This window comes from Lontra canadensis, unplaced genomic scaffold, assembly GCF_010015895.1.
Source record: "Lontra canadensis isolate GAN:19392208 unplaced genomic scaffold, GSC_riverotter_1.0 scaffold7, whole genome shotgun sequence".
NCBI classification, from domain to species: Eukaryota; Metazoa; Chordata; class Mammalia; order Carnivora; family Mustelidae; genus Lontra; species Lontra canadensis.
In genome coordinates, this window is record NW_022631001.1 from 32,676,695 (window position 1) to 32,691,247 (window position 14,553).

The window sequence follows — 14,553 nt, forward strand, 5'->3', positions numbered from 1 at the left end:
TCTAGGATGAGCGGTTCTGCCAACCAGTCATACACAGGAACTTTGATTCCGCACTTTGCACAAGCCATTCAGGCGCTGGCTGCAAGGCCAGACGAGGCTAACGTCATGAAAAGGGGGCGTGAATGAGGCGGTCTCCTTTCGCGTCGCCTAAATTTGAGCCAATGGCAAGCAGGAAGCGTCTCGTGAGTGACGTAATGACCGCCCAATGGAGGCTGGGGGCGGGCCTCAGACTCGCTATGCGGGTTGCGGGGCCAGGGGGCCGGGCGGCTGTTTCCTGTCCTGGTGCATGGTGGTCGGACGAAGGAATTGTTGGAAAATTTTCTCGGAGGTTCGTATATAAATGTGTTTTTACCCAGTGTGCATTATTCTCCGCCCGGCCGCCGCCCTTAGCGCGGCGGCGCGGGCCCGCTCGGGCCCGGGCTCTGACTCCGGCTGCTCAGCCTTCGCCGCAGGCCTTGCCGATCCTACGGCAGGCCTGGGTAGCCGCGCTTGGGCAGAAGCGGAGTTTATTAATAACCCGCGGCCGCCACTCTGGGGCGGCGGAGCTTTTCTCGCTGAGGACGCACCCCCCCCCTTGTCTCTGCGCGTTGCGCCCCGCCTGTTCCCCTCAGGGGACCGCCGAGGGGAGGGAGTGAAAGAGGGGAGGGTGGAGCCCTCGGGAACCTGGCGACGCTTCTCCGCTTGACCTCCGCGCGGGGCGAGTCCCCAGACGCCGCCGAGGCAAAGCTCCTCGGGCTGGGACGCCGGGCCACGGTCCGCACCAGGCCCCAGCCCGACGCCGGCAGCAGAACTGGCCCAGGGCCCGCACGGGATCCCGTTTGCAGATCGCACCCAGAATTTTCCTTCTACCTATATCGTGCACACATTTCTTGTTTCTCTTTTTTTTTTTTTTCTTTTACATTTTTAGGTGACTGGGGCCTAACATCGAATATTAGAAGTTGGCAGTTTTACCATTGCCTTTTTTCTCGGTTTTGGCCAGAACTAACGAATCTTTCAGTTGCTTTGTACTGTATTACTGTGGAACGTGAATCAATTTTTTATTCCCTCCCCTGTTGCTTTTTAAAAAAACATTTTAAGTTTTTTTTCCGCATTAACGAAGTTAAGCAAAAATAGGAAGAACACCATTGCTAAACCCATTATTTGTTTAAAATCAGCTAAAGCTTTTGCTTTGGAAGTGTCTAATCAGCTGGTATGATCTGGTAATGGTGTGATGAAAAATTGTAGGTTCAAGGTTGTGGTCGTCTTTTTCCTGAGTGTTAGTAGAAGATGTTTGCAGAGTTAAAAATCTGTGCAGTATTTAATGTTTGCTCTTACCGGATTCCTAGTTCATTGTTAAAAGTGTTTAGTAAGGGACGCCTGGGTGGCTCAGTGGGTTAAGCCGCTGCCTTCGGCTCGGGTCATGATCTCAGGATCCTGTGATCGAGTCCCGCGTCGGGCTCTCTGCTCAGTAGGGAGCCTGCTTCTCTCTCTCTCTCTCTCTCTCTCTCTGCCTGCCTCTGTCTACTGTGATCTCTCTCTGTCAAATAAATAAAAATAAAATCTTTAAAAAAAAAAAAAAGTGTTTAGTAAGAGAACAGGTAATAAGGACATCACTAAGATGGAGTAACTAATTTTATCCAGGCAGATTTTGACTACTTTGGAAAGTAATTATTTGGCAGTTTACAAATACTTGAGTGGCTATTATTTCAATACCACCCTTTTATTTTTCAAAAATAATATCTATTGATAAAATTTATGTACCTTACAATTCACCCATTTGAAGTACATAATTAGGTAGGTTTAATAAATTCTGTTGTGTCCCCATCACCACAGTCCATTTTAAAACATGTTCATCACCCCAAAAGAAACTGCCAGTTAAATTACTCCCCATTTACCCTTAAGCCTGCTTCCTTCTCCAACCACTAATCTACAGATTTGCCTATTCTGAACATTTTATGTAAATGGAATCACACAGTATGTGGGCTTTGTGACTTTTTTCATAGCGTAATATTGCCAAAGTTCATTAATGTTACAACTTGTATTAGTAACTCATTTCTTTTTATTGCCAAATAATATTTCATTGTATGGACCTAAATTTTATTTAAATGTTCATCTATTGATGGACATCTGGGTTTTTTTGGTCTATTCTGCTGTGAACATTTGTGTGCAAGTTTTTGTGTGGACGTATGTTTTCTTCTCTCTGAGATATGTATATATACCTAGGAGTAGAATTTCTTGGCCATTCGGTAAGAGTATACTCTGTCTTTTGAGGAACTGTCAGATTTTTCCAAAGGGGCTGCACCATTTTGCATTCCTCTCAGCAGTGTGTGTGAGTTCCCATTTCTCCTCATCCTTGCCAACACTTGTTATTATCAGTCTTTCTGGGGGTAGCCGTCCTAGTGGATATGAAGTGGTATCTCTTGTGATTTTGATTTGCATTTCCCAGTGGTGTTAAGTGTGCTTTTCATGTGATTATTGGCCATTTGTATATCCTTTGGAGAATGGATCTTTTCCCCTATTTTGAAATTGGATTGTCTGTTATTCAGTTGTAAGACTACTTTGTGTAAAAGTCTTTATCAAATAGTTGATTTGTAAAATGTCCAGAGCCGGGGCGCCTGGGTGGCTCAGTGGGTTAAAGCCTCTGCCTTCAGCTCAGGTCATGATCTCAGGGTCCTGGGATCGAGCCCCGCATCGGGCTCTCTGCTCAGCAGGAAGCCTGCTTCCTCCTCTCTCTCTGTCTGCCTCTCTGTCTACTTGTGATTTCTGTCTGTCAAATAAATAAATAAAATCTTAAAAAAAAAAAAAATTAAAATGTCCAGAGCCCTTTGCTGCAAGCTGGGATATTGCAGTGGAATAAGCATTCATCATGTTCTTCACGGAATGATGACCTAGCTAGGTTGGGGCATTATACCCCCACCATTACTTTTAGCTATTATTATTTATGATGCATATGCAGTTTATTATTTTAAGATTTTATTTATTTATTTGACAGAGATCACAAGTAGGCAGAGAGGCAGGCGGGGGGGAGGGGGAGCAGCTCGCCACTGAGGAGAGAGCCGGACGCAGGGCTTGATCCTAGGACCCGGATCGTGACCTGAGCTGAAGGCAGAGGCTTTAACCCACTGAGCCACCCAGGGGCCCCAATACATATGGAGTTTATGATCATGTTAGGAGAACTAACCAACTTTCTTTATTTCGTTTTATTTATTTATTTATCTGAGGAGTGCTTGGTTCGCTCAGATGGTTAAGCGTCTGCCTTCGGCTTAGGTCATGATCTCCAGGTCCTGGGATCAAGTCCTGTGTTAGGCTCCCAGCTCATCAAGAGTCTGCTTCTCCCTCTGCCTCTCCCCCTGCTTGTACTCTGTCTCTCTTAAATTAAGAGAAAATTAAATTAAGTCTTAATAAATTAATTAAGAGAATAAATTAAATCTTAAAAAAGAAAATAAAGATTTATTTATTTGAGAGCAGGACCCTGAGATCATGACCCAAGCCAAAGGCATATGCTTAACCGACTAAGCCATCTAGGAGCCCCAGGAGAACTTTGAGTCCCGAGGTTTTTGTGATTATTTAATTTTGAAGTTTTGTTTTGTTTTGTTTTAAAGCTGAGGTTTTACCTAGTTCTGAGTCTTTTTGCTCCTGGCTTGATTTCAGGACATAATTCTTAGAGTTGTGTTGTGGTGTTTCTCCTTACTATGCTCAGTTTGCATTCATATTAAGGGATGGCCTTTATAGGACAGTGTTTTAAACTTTACTGTCAATCAAAATGATTTTGTTTGTAAGATGGATTTAGACTGAGAAATCTCCCTCCCCCTCATAGAAAAGAAAAATTAAAAGCAGTGATACACTTTTGTGTACACTTTCCCGTAAATCGAATCCCAGTTTAAAACTATGCTACAGGGGCACCCGGCTGGCTGTCAGTAGAGCGTGCAACTCTTGATCTCAGGGTCATGAGTTTGAGCCCCACCTACTTGTGATCTCTGCCTGTCAAAAAAAAAAAAAAAAAAAAAAATCCATTGCATTAAAAAAAAAGATTTTATTTATTTGAGACAGAGAGAGAGGGAGAGAGAGATCACAAGTAGGCAGAGAGGCAGGCAGAGAGAGAGGAGGAAGCAGGCTCCCCACTGAGCAGAGATCCTGATGCTGGGCTCCATCCCAGGACCCCAAGATCATGACCCGAGCGGAAGGCAGAGGCTTAACCCACTGAGCCACCCAGGTGCCCCTATACATAAAACTATTACCTTTATTATGAACTTAAGTCAAATACCAGAGTTATTATTCAGTAACATACCAACTTCTTTAACTTTTTTTTTTTTAAAGATTTTATTTATTTATTTGACAGAGAGAGATCACAAGTAGACGGAGAGGCAGGCAGAGAGAGAGAGAGGGAAGCAGGCTTCTTGCTGAGCAGAGAGCCCGATGTGGGACTCGATCCCAGGACCCTGAGATCATGACCTGAGCCAAAGGCAGCAGCTTAACCCACTGAGCCACCCAGGCGCCCCTAACTTCTTTAACTTTTAAAATGTAAGATGTCTGTAGTTCCTAGAAAGATACAGTTGAGTACTGTACATAATATGGCATAGGAGGGATGTTTTCTGTTATTTATGCACATCTTTAAATAACAATGCCTTTGGCCTTGTATTGAAAAAAGAGTTTTTTTAAATATAGTACAGATGTAATGGTCATAAGAAGTTGGAATCCTTTAAATGAATGGCGGTTTACATATGCTATATATACACAGTACATAACATATAAAAGGTGAGGCATAATGAAAAGAGCACTGGAATAAAAGAAGAACTAGTCTTAGACCTGTCTCAGGCAGTTAATTTGCCATGTCTCTATACAAATTGTATTCATTTGTTGAACAAATACTTAGTAAGGATACACCATGTGCCAGGCATTCTTGTGGGCCCTGAGAATTCAGGGGTGAACAACAGATGGGGGCCCAGCCATGATGGAACTTAGAGTTCACTTAGAAGTTCTGATAAGTACTATGAAGGAGATGGAGTTCTGTGGTAAAGAATAAGGGGATGGTGGTAGAATGGATATTTTAGATAAGTGACATGGAACAGTACGTGCTAAAGCAGGAAGGTCAGCATGGCTGGATGTATACAACGGAGGACATTTGTAAAGCACTCTGCAACAGAGTTATGTTAAATTCATTAGATATTTATTGAATATATAATCTTAGGTATCAAACATTTTAAAGACTCACAGAACACAGTACCTGCCTTAGAAGGCTGATAGTCTAATTGGGCAGACTGGACATGGGATTTTAAGGACTGGTAAGAGGAGAGAGGAGCAGTAGATATCAGGAATCAAGACTTTCAACCACAAACGAGGTTCGTAAACCTCATTTTTCCTCACCTGTAGAAAGAAAACTGGCAGGTTTTGAGTACATCTTGAGTGCTGAGGTCTTTATGTACTTACTTTCTTTCTCACAATAGACCTATCAGGTGGATATTTGCTCATTCTTTCAAAAGAAAAAAAACGGAAGCTCAGCAGCAGGTTAATGGCCAGGAACTGAGCAAGATTCAAATACAGAGCATACCAGCAAATTACGAAGCCATATACAGATGAAACCTATGATAATAAAAATGTGATTGGTAATTCCCAGTGATCTAGACTATAAGCTAACTAGCTGCAAATACTATGGGATTTAGGCAATGACTGAGGGACACCTGGATGCCTCGGTCGATTGAGCGTCTGCCTTTGGCTCAGGTCATGATCCCGTCCTGGGATCAAGTTCCATACTGGGCTCCTTGCTCAGCCAGGTTCCTGCTTCTGCCTCTGAGTGCTGCTCTCCCTGCTTGTGCTGGCTCTCTTGATCTCTCTCTCTCTGACAAATAGAAAAAATAAAATAAATAATTGATGACTGAGATCTGGCTAGTGAGGGAGAGGCACCATGGAAGAGCCAGTGGCAATTGTAAACTATTTCCTGTGCCTAAACTGCCCCTTCTCCTACCCCTAGGAAATTTTGTCTTTTTATGCCTAAATTTACATACCATCATCTTTGCATCTCTGAGGCAAAATTAGGTGCTTTTTACTCTCTTAATGCTTCTGTTTATAGTAACTTTTAAAAGGTAGATTTATATATTTATTTATTTTAAAGATTTTATTTATTTATTTGACAGGTAGAGGGAGAGAGAGCACAAGCAGGGGGAGCAACAGGCAGAGGGAAAGGGAGAAGCAGACTCCCTACTGAGTAGGGAGCCTAAGGCGGGGCTCAATCCCAGGATCCTGGGATCATGACCTGAGCCAAAGGCAGAAGCTTAACCACCTGAGCCACCCAGGCTTCCCACTACTTGAGTTTTTAATATAAATACTAGCATGTGCAGGTATTTATATACATTTTAAAAAACATGAATATAGTCATAGCATAAATACTCTTCTTGCAGTTTGCTTTTCCTCCACTTGCAATATATCTTGGATCTGTTTCCTACCATTTCATATCTGTCCCATTCTTTTTCTTTTCATTCTTTCTTTCTTTTTTTTTTTTTTTTTAAGATTTTATTTCTTCATTTGACAGAGACACAGCGAGAGAGGGACCAAAAGCAGGGGGAGTGGAAGAGGGAGAAGCAGGCTTCCCGCTGATCAGGGAACGCTGATCAGGGAACGATGCAGGGCTCCATCCCAGGACTCTGGGATCATGACCTGAGCGGAAGGCAGAGGCTTAACGACCGAGCCGACCAAGCCTCCCAGGCGCCCCAATCCCATTCTTTTTCATTTTTGCATGTTTCATTTATGAATGTCATATAATTTATTCTTTTGGGTGCACTTTTAGGTTGTTGACTATTTTTTACTACTGTAAATAATACTACAATGAACTTCGCACACTTGAGAGTGTCTAATAAGTCCCAAGAAGAATTACTTGGTTGAAGATTTACATTTAAAATATTGATAGTTCTAATTGTTGTGGGGTCCCCCGCCACCACACATTGTGTTTTAATGATCTGTTTTCTTTTTTTTTTTTTTAGATCTTATTTTTACTATTTATTTGAGAGAGAAAGAGCACGAGTGAGAGAGAGGGAGAGCATGGCCAAGGGGAGGGACAGAGGGAGAAACCGACTCCCTGCTGAGCGAGGAGCCTGACACAGACTGAGATCCTGATCTGAGCCATGACCTGAGCCAAAGGCAGACTTAGCAAACCTTAACTGACTGAGCCACCTAGGTGCCCCCTAATGATCTGTTTTCACTTGTGTCCCACCATGGAATGGGTTTCTTAAAGGCAAAGACTACTTTTTTACCTCTCTAAAAGCTTATGTGTGCAAACATACATACTTAATACATATACATGTTTGTATACACATATTCACATGTATATATATACACATACACGTATATATTATGTATACATATGCTACTCAAAATATCAGTCCTAGATACTTATCTAACAAACATTTTTTTTCAGTAGTTGATCATGGTAAATTTAAAGACCTAAAAGAATAATAGGAGATGAAATTCGAAAAGTAAATGGGAACCAGATTGGAAAGTAGCCTGAATGTCAGACCAAGGAACTGGACTTAGACCTCTATATGGTACAACTATGAACGATCATAGGGGAAAATGTTCAAATCTGAAGGATTCTATCTCAGGATTCATTTGCAAGGATCTTAAGTCCTTGCTCTACTTCAGAGTAACCCAAACTTGGGGCACCTGGGTGGATCAGTCAGTTAAGCATCTGCCTTCAGCTCTTGTCATAATCCCAGGATCCTGGGATCGAGCCCCACTTCTCGATCCCCGCTCGGCGGGAAGTCTGTCTGCTTCTCCCTCTCCCTTTACCCCTCTCCTTGCTCTTTCTCTCACTCTCTAAAATAAATAAAATCTAAAAACAAAACAAAACCCTTTAAAAAAAATAAAGAACCCAAACTAGAATGCATCATGCTAGTGATTTTTGTAAAAAAGTTGATGTTGAATAGATCTACACATCCAATTCTCAGAGAAAGGGCCTTGACCTGTCAAATTGATGAATATGTCCAAATATTTAAAATATTTAAAGTATATATCATTTTCATGCTTCCCTTTAGTCTTTTTGAGTAATCATCCATCTGTTCTTAGAGCTTCTAGTATAATAGCCAGGGCCAGTAAAGATGTGGTAAAATGAGCATAGTAATTATGTTACTGGTGTAATTATGTTACTGGTGACAGTGCAGTCACTGTACCACTTTTATTTTTATTTATTTATTTTTTAAAAGATTTTATTTATTTATTTGACAGAGATCACAAGTTGGCAGAGAGGCAAGCGGGGGCGGGGGGGGGGAAGGTGGGAAAGCAGGCTCCCTGCTGAGCAGAGAGCCAGATGTGGGGCTCGATCCCAGGACCCTGAGATCATGACCTGAGCCTAAGGCAGAGGCTTAACTCACTGAGACACCCAGGCGCCCCCAGTGTACCACTTTTTAAAAAGTAATGGAAAAAATAAAAAAGTAATGGCAGCAAATTGTAATAGTCATAAAAATGCTCATATTTTTTGATCCAGTAATCTTAAACCTGGGAATTTAAGGATGTAATCTACTTCATACCCCTAGCCCAAAAAAAACCTGTCTTTATTTATAAACATGTCAATTAAAAGAATGCTTTTTATGAGAAAGTGACATGTACCTGCCATGTAATAAGAAAAATGCTAAATGTCTTGAGAGGTAAATTAGTTTGTTAAATGTGAATTAAAAGTAATCATTGTGAAGATTATTTGGAAACTTGGAACACTATAGAAATGAAAAGAACTGAATACAAAACATTATGTATACTATAATTACAATGCTGTGAAAATTACGTATGCATACAATAGGAAGAAGAGTAGAAAACCAGGAAAAATGAAGATTTGATTTGTTTAAGCTATTGGAAATGATTCTTTTTAACTTTCACATTTATATTACAGTGTTGTATGCGATGAAATAATTTTTTTTTTGTATGCGATGAAAATTTTAATGGTGTACGAAAACAATATAAGACAGTTGGCAATCTTATTAACTGGAAGGATGAGATTGGAGCAAAGAGAGTGGTAAAGATGTTATTGCAATAGTTAATGTGTGAGGAGGTGGAAAAGAAAGGTTTTGAAGTATAAAAGTCATGAAGTTGGCAGTTGCTCTGTTGTGAATTTAAGAGCGGGTTTACGGGCACCTGGGTGGCTCAGTCAGTGAGGAACTGACTCTTGGTTTCAGCTCACATCATGTTCTCAGGGTCATGATCTCAGGGCCTTGAGATCCAGCCCCATGTTGGGCTCCGTGCTCAGCACAGAGCCTTTTGGTCCCTCTCCCTCCCCGTGCTTGTGTGCATACACGCTGTTTCTCTCTCTGTAAAACAAAATCTTAAAAAAAAAAAAGAAAAAGCAATCCCTTCTTCCAAAATCTACTTATATTTCTTTCTTTTTTTTTTTTTTAAAGATTTTATTTATTTATTTGACAGACAGAGATCACAAGTAGGCAGAGAGGCAGGCAGAGAGGCAGGCCGAGAGAGAGAGAGGAGGAAGCAGGCTCCCTGGCGAGCAGAGAGCCCGATGCGGGGCTCGATCCCAGGATCCCGAGACCATGACCCGAGCCGAAGGTAGAGGCCTTCACCCACTGAGCCACCTAGGTGCCCCTCTACTTATATTTCTACTTTTTTAACATAAGGTTGTAGTGATGGTTGCTGCTTTGGCTTTAAACTACTTTTAAACAAGAGATTGAAATACGTACATAATTATTTTGTGAGAACTAATTGTAGTTTCCTTATGTTGGCTTTTTTTTTTAAGATTTTATTTTTGAGGCTGCCTGGGTGGCTCAGTCGTTAAGCATCTGCTTTGGGCTCAGGTCATGATCTCAGGGTTCTGAGACTGACACACAGCCCCCCCACCCCCGCCGCCAGCCACCGGGCTCCCTGCTCAGCGGGAGGCCTGCTTCTCCCTCTCCCTTTTCCTCCTGCTTGTGTTCTTGCTCTCTCTGTCAGATAAATAAATAAAATCTTTTTAAAATTCTTTTTAAAAAAGATTTTATTTATTTATTAAAGAGAGAGAGCACAAGCAGGGGGAGCTGCAGGCAAGGGGAGAAGCAGCCTCCCTGCTGAGCAAGGAGTCAGATGTGGGACTCTGATCCCAGGACCCTGGAATCATGACCCCAGCTGAAGGCAGATGCCTAACCACTTAACCACCCAGGTACTCCTGCCTTCAGTCTTTTACAACTGGTGATTCAACTTGAAACATTAACTGTATGAAAGTCATATATGGTGAAGATTTTTTTTTTAACCTACAGAATGCATATATAGTAAAAATTATACTTTTTTTTTTTTTTTACGATTTTATTTATTTATTCAACAGAGATCACAAGTAGGCAGAGAGGCAGGCAGAGAGAGAGAGGAGGAAGCGGCCCCCGTTGAGCAGAGAGCCCGATGCAGGGCTGGATCCCAGGACCCTGGGATCATGACATGAGCCAAAGGCAGAGGCTTTAACCCACTGAGCCATCCAGGCGCCCCCCCCAAAATTATACTGTTCTTTAATGCTGATCTATTTAACTGAAGCATACTATGAGAATTTTAAAAACCTGGTTATCCTCTGAACTAATCTTGTGTAAATTATGATTGTCTTTTTGTTTCTTTTGGTTATTCAGTATACTGGGTGCATAAACCTGCTCTTGGCATATATTACCTTGATTTGAATTTTCAATTTAAGCAGTCTAATTCTCACTGATTGAGTAAAGTCAAAGGGTTGCACTTAAAAATGCATTTATGGGGTGCCTGGGTGGCTCAGTCTGTTAAGAGTCTGCCTTTAGCTCCAGTCATGATTGCGGGCTTTCTGGATCCAGACCCCTGTCAGGCTCTCGGTTCAGTGGGTGTCAGCTTCTTCCTCTGCCTCTCCTCTGGCTCGTGCTCTCTCCCTCTCTGTCTAATTAAATAGTCTTTTTTAAAAAATACATTTATGGGGGTGCCTGGGTGGCTCAGTCATTAAGTGTCTGCCTTTGGCTCAGGTCATGATCTCAGGGTTCTGGGATCGAGCTCTGTGTAGGGCTCCCTGCTCATCGAGAAGCCTGCTTCTCTCTCTCCCGTTTCCCCTGCTTGGGTTTCCTCTCTTGCTGTGTCTCTTTCTGTCAAATAAATAAATAAAATCTTTTTTAAAAAATGCATTTATAATAAATTGCTACTTTTAGCTGTTTCTTATATTTGGGTTCGAGATAATATTTAGTTTGAAAAAAGGACCCTAACTGCTAATAAAGATAAATCTTCCATAATATGCACTGAATTTGAAAATAGTGTCCATTTCTCAGACTGAATTGGTGGTTTGGAAAATGAAGTATACCAAGAGTTTAAGTATCAAAACTAAAAATCTGAAGATTCTTCAAGGTGAGCATCTTTTATTTTATCCCTTGTTGAAACCGTATTCCTTGAGGCTGAATAGGAGGACAACCCACAGAATGGGAGAAAATATTTGCAAATCCTCCATCTGATAAAGGATTAATATCCAAAATATATAAAGAACTCTTACAATTCCACGATAAAAAGACAACCCATTTTAAAAAATAGAGAAAGCAGGGGCACCTGGTTGGCTCAATTGGTAGAACATGCACTCTTCATCTTGCGGTCTTGCATTCAAGCTCCACATTGGGCTTGGAGCCTACTTAAAATTAAAAAAAAAAAAAATTTAAAAACTTAAAAAACAGGCAAAAATAGACATAGGATCTGAGTAGCTATTTCTCCAGAGAAGATATACCAAAGGTCATTAAGCATATGAAAATATGGCCAACATTATTAGCCATAAGGGAATTGTAAATCAAAACCATAATGAAATACAACTTCATACACACAAGAATGGTATAATCAAAGACTGATAAACTGTTCGCTAAGATGAGAAATTGAGAAATTGGAAGCTGATACATTGCTAGTGGGAATGTAATATGGTGCAACTGCTTTGGAAAAGTTTGACAGTTCCTCAAAATTTAAGCATAGAGTTACCATATGACCCAGCAATTACTTACATACATATCCCCAAGAGATGTGAAACCTATGTCTACATAAAAACTTGTACACCAGTGTTTGTAGCATTATTCATGATGGCCAAACAGTGTAAAATGGCTCAAATATCTAGATACAAACAATTCAAATGATTGGATAAATAAAATGTACATTCACATAATGGACCATTATTCAGCAATAAAAGAATGAAATACTGATCTATGCTACAACGTGGAGGAACCTTGAAGACATTATAAGTGAAAGAAGCCAGTCACAAAAGATCCCATACTGTGGAATTCTATTGATGTGAAATATCCAGAAGAAGATCTGTAGAGATAGAAAGTAGCTTAGTGATTGATTGCCTAGAACTTTAGGGGGTAGGGTGGGAATGAGGTTTTCTTTTTGAAAGTGATGAAAATATTCTGAATAGGGGTGCCTGGGTGGCTCAGTGGTTAAGCCTCTGCCTTCAGCTCAGGTCATGATCTCAGGGTCCTGGGATCAAGTCCCACGTTGGGCTCTCTGCTCAGTGGAGAGCCTGCTTCTTCCTCTCTCTCTCTCTCTCTCTCTCTCTCAGATCTCTGTCAAATAAATAAATAAAATCTTAAAAAAAAGATATTCTGAATATAGGTTGTGGTGTTTGCACAACTTTGAATATACTAAAGCCATTGAATTGTATACCTTAAATGGGTGAATATTGTGGTATGTGGATTATACATCAGTAAAGTCATTTTTATTTATTTTTTTTTTAAGATTTTATTTATTTATTTGACAGAGATCACAAGTAGGCAGAGAAGCAGGCAGAGAGAGAAGGGGAGGCAGGCTCCCCGCGGAGTAGAGAGCCCGACGCGGGGCTCGATCCCAGGACCCTGGGATCATGACCCGAGCCGAAGGCAGAGGCTTAACCCACTGAGCCACCCAGGCGCCCTTATTTTGTTTTTTGTTGTTGTTTTTTTTTAAACTCAGAGCTCCATCCCAGGACACTTAACTGAGCCACCTAGTTCTTTTTTAAAAAATTATGGTAAAAAAGCAGAACATAAAATTTACATTTTAACCATTTTTAAGTACAATACAGTAGTGTTTATACACAGTGTTGTGCCTCAGACCTCTAGAAGGTTTTCATCTTGCAAAAATGCATCTCTTGGGAGGAACAAGTCCCTTTTTCCCCATCCCCTAGTCCCTGGCAACCACCATTCTACTTTCTAAGAGTTTGACTACTTTAGATACTTCATATTAGTGGAATCATGCAGTATTTGTCTTTTTTTTTTTTTTTTAAGATTTTATTTACTAGAGAGCACAAGCAGGGGGAAGGGCAGAGGAAGAGGGAGAAGCAGACTGCCTGTTGACAGGGAGCCTGATGTGGGGCTCCAACCCAGGACCCTGGGATCATGACCCAAGCGGAGGGCAGATGCTTAACCAACTGAACCACCCAGGCACCCAATGGTATGTTTGTTTTTCTTAGGCTGACCTGCATTATTACCTTCCAGAAAGGCAGGAAGTTTGTTTATTACATACTGTGTCTTCTTGGAGTTTCCTGTGGTGCTTCAGGATAGCCTCTTCTGTGTCTGATTTTGGCTCACGATTCATTATTAAAGCACATGAGATTGACTACATTTCATAAGGTGGCCCTTTCTAAGATATTGTATATATCTCACATGTTCATTTCCACACATCCCAAAAATGTCAGTGACAGAAATGATCAAGAAGACATGATGGATAGGATGTGAGCAACAGCAGTGTTGGGTCTGTGGCCCATTTATGCCTTTTCTTCACTGTCCTATTTCCCCCCCATGTGATCTTTTTCTAACAAAGGCCTTTGTATCCTAGTCCTTTCTTTTTAAAAAGAAAATGCGCTGTATACCTGCCATCACTTATTATCTCTGGTAGTTGTGCCATTTGAACTCCTCTAAGCCCTTTCTCCCATCACTCCTTCATGTATTTGCCACCAGTTTGTGTCCAGAAAACAGTTGTCTCTTCTTCCTTCAGTTAATGTAGCTTTTTTTCCCCCATTAGGTCGAAACTGTAGGTGCTGAAGCCTTCTAAAGAAATTTAACAGTTGACCAGCTTTCAGGCAAAGGAGAACTTTTATTTATTGCAGATGTGTTAGTTACCTATTGATATATATTGTAGTTATTTGGAGATTGTAGGTAACTGAATGAAAATGATAAACCTTGGACATTTCTTAATATCATGACCCAAATTATCTTGTAATCTGCCTTTTAAAAAATTCATCTCCTAGAATACTCCAGAAATCACAGTGCTTACTTACTACATCTTTATAGGTGTTTCCTTTCCATTTTCTTATCTTAATTTATTTGCATTACAGAGTGAGAGAACTTCTTTGAAAATTAACCTCTCCCAATCCTATTCTCATCAGGCGTCTTCACTGCAGAATACTAGTATTACTTTGAGACTTCTCTGTTAGCCCTTAAAGGCAGCAAGGAAGTGTTGAGGTTTCAGACTGCTCCGTGAACAGTTGTGGGTGTGAATCTTTCAGGATTCCGTGAAAAAGTCAGTCCTTGATTGACTTTCATCACAGTGGAGCTTCTTTTCTGTGAGCCTAAACTACCGTTTCTGGCTTTAATCCAAAGGGTTTCTAAAACAAAATCTTCAAGTAATCATAAATATAATTGCAAATTATTACTTTCTGAACATTGTTTTAAA

At 40.9% G+C, this 14,553-nt stretch overlaps 1 protein-coding gene across 5 annotated transcripts in view; it reads left to right on the forward strand.

Moving 5' to 3' along the window:
- The first annotated feature begins 247 nt into the window (after window positions 1–247).
- Window positions 248–14,553, forward strand: part of ZNF143 (zinc finger protein 143) — a 56,806-nt gene continuing 42,500 nt past the window's right edge. For 2 of the 5 annotated variants that reach the window (XM_032853443.1, XM_032853445.1), the window contains exon 1: window positions 262–328. In XM_032853443.1, coding sequence (XP_032709334.1) covers window positions 287–328 — 42 coding nt within the window. In that variant the 5' untranslated portion in view covers window positions 262–286. Of the gene's footprint in view, window positions 329–11,207; window positions 11,284–13,314; window positions 13,333–14,553 lie in introns of those variants that run through there. The other 3 variants (XM_032853447.1, XM_032853446.1, XM_032853449.1) reach the window with 3 other exon arrangements.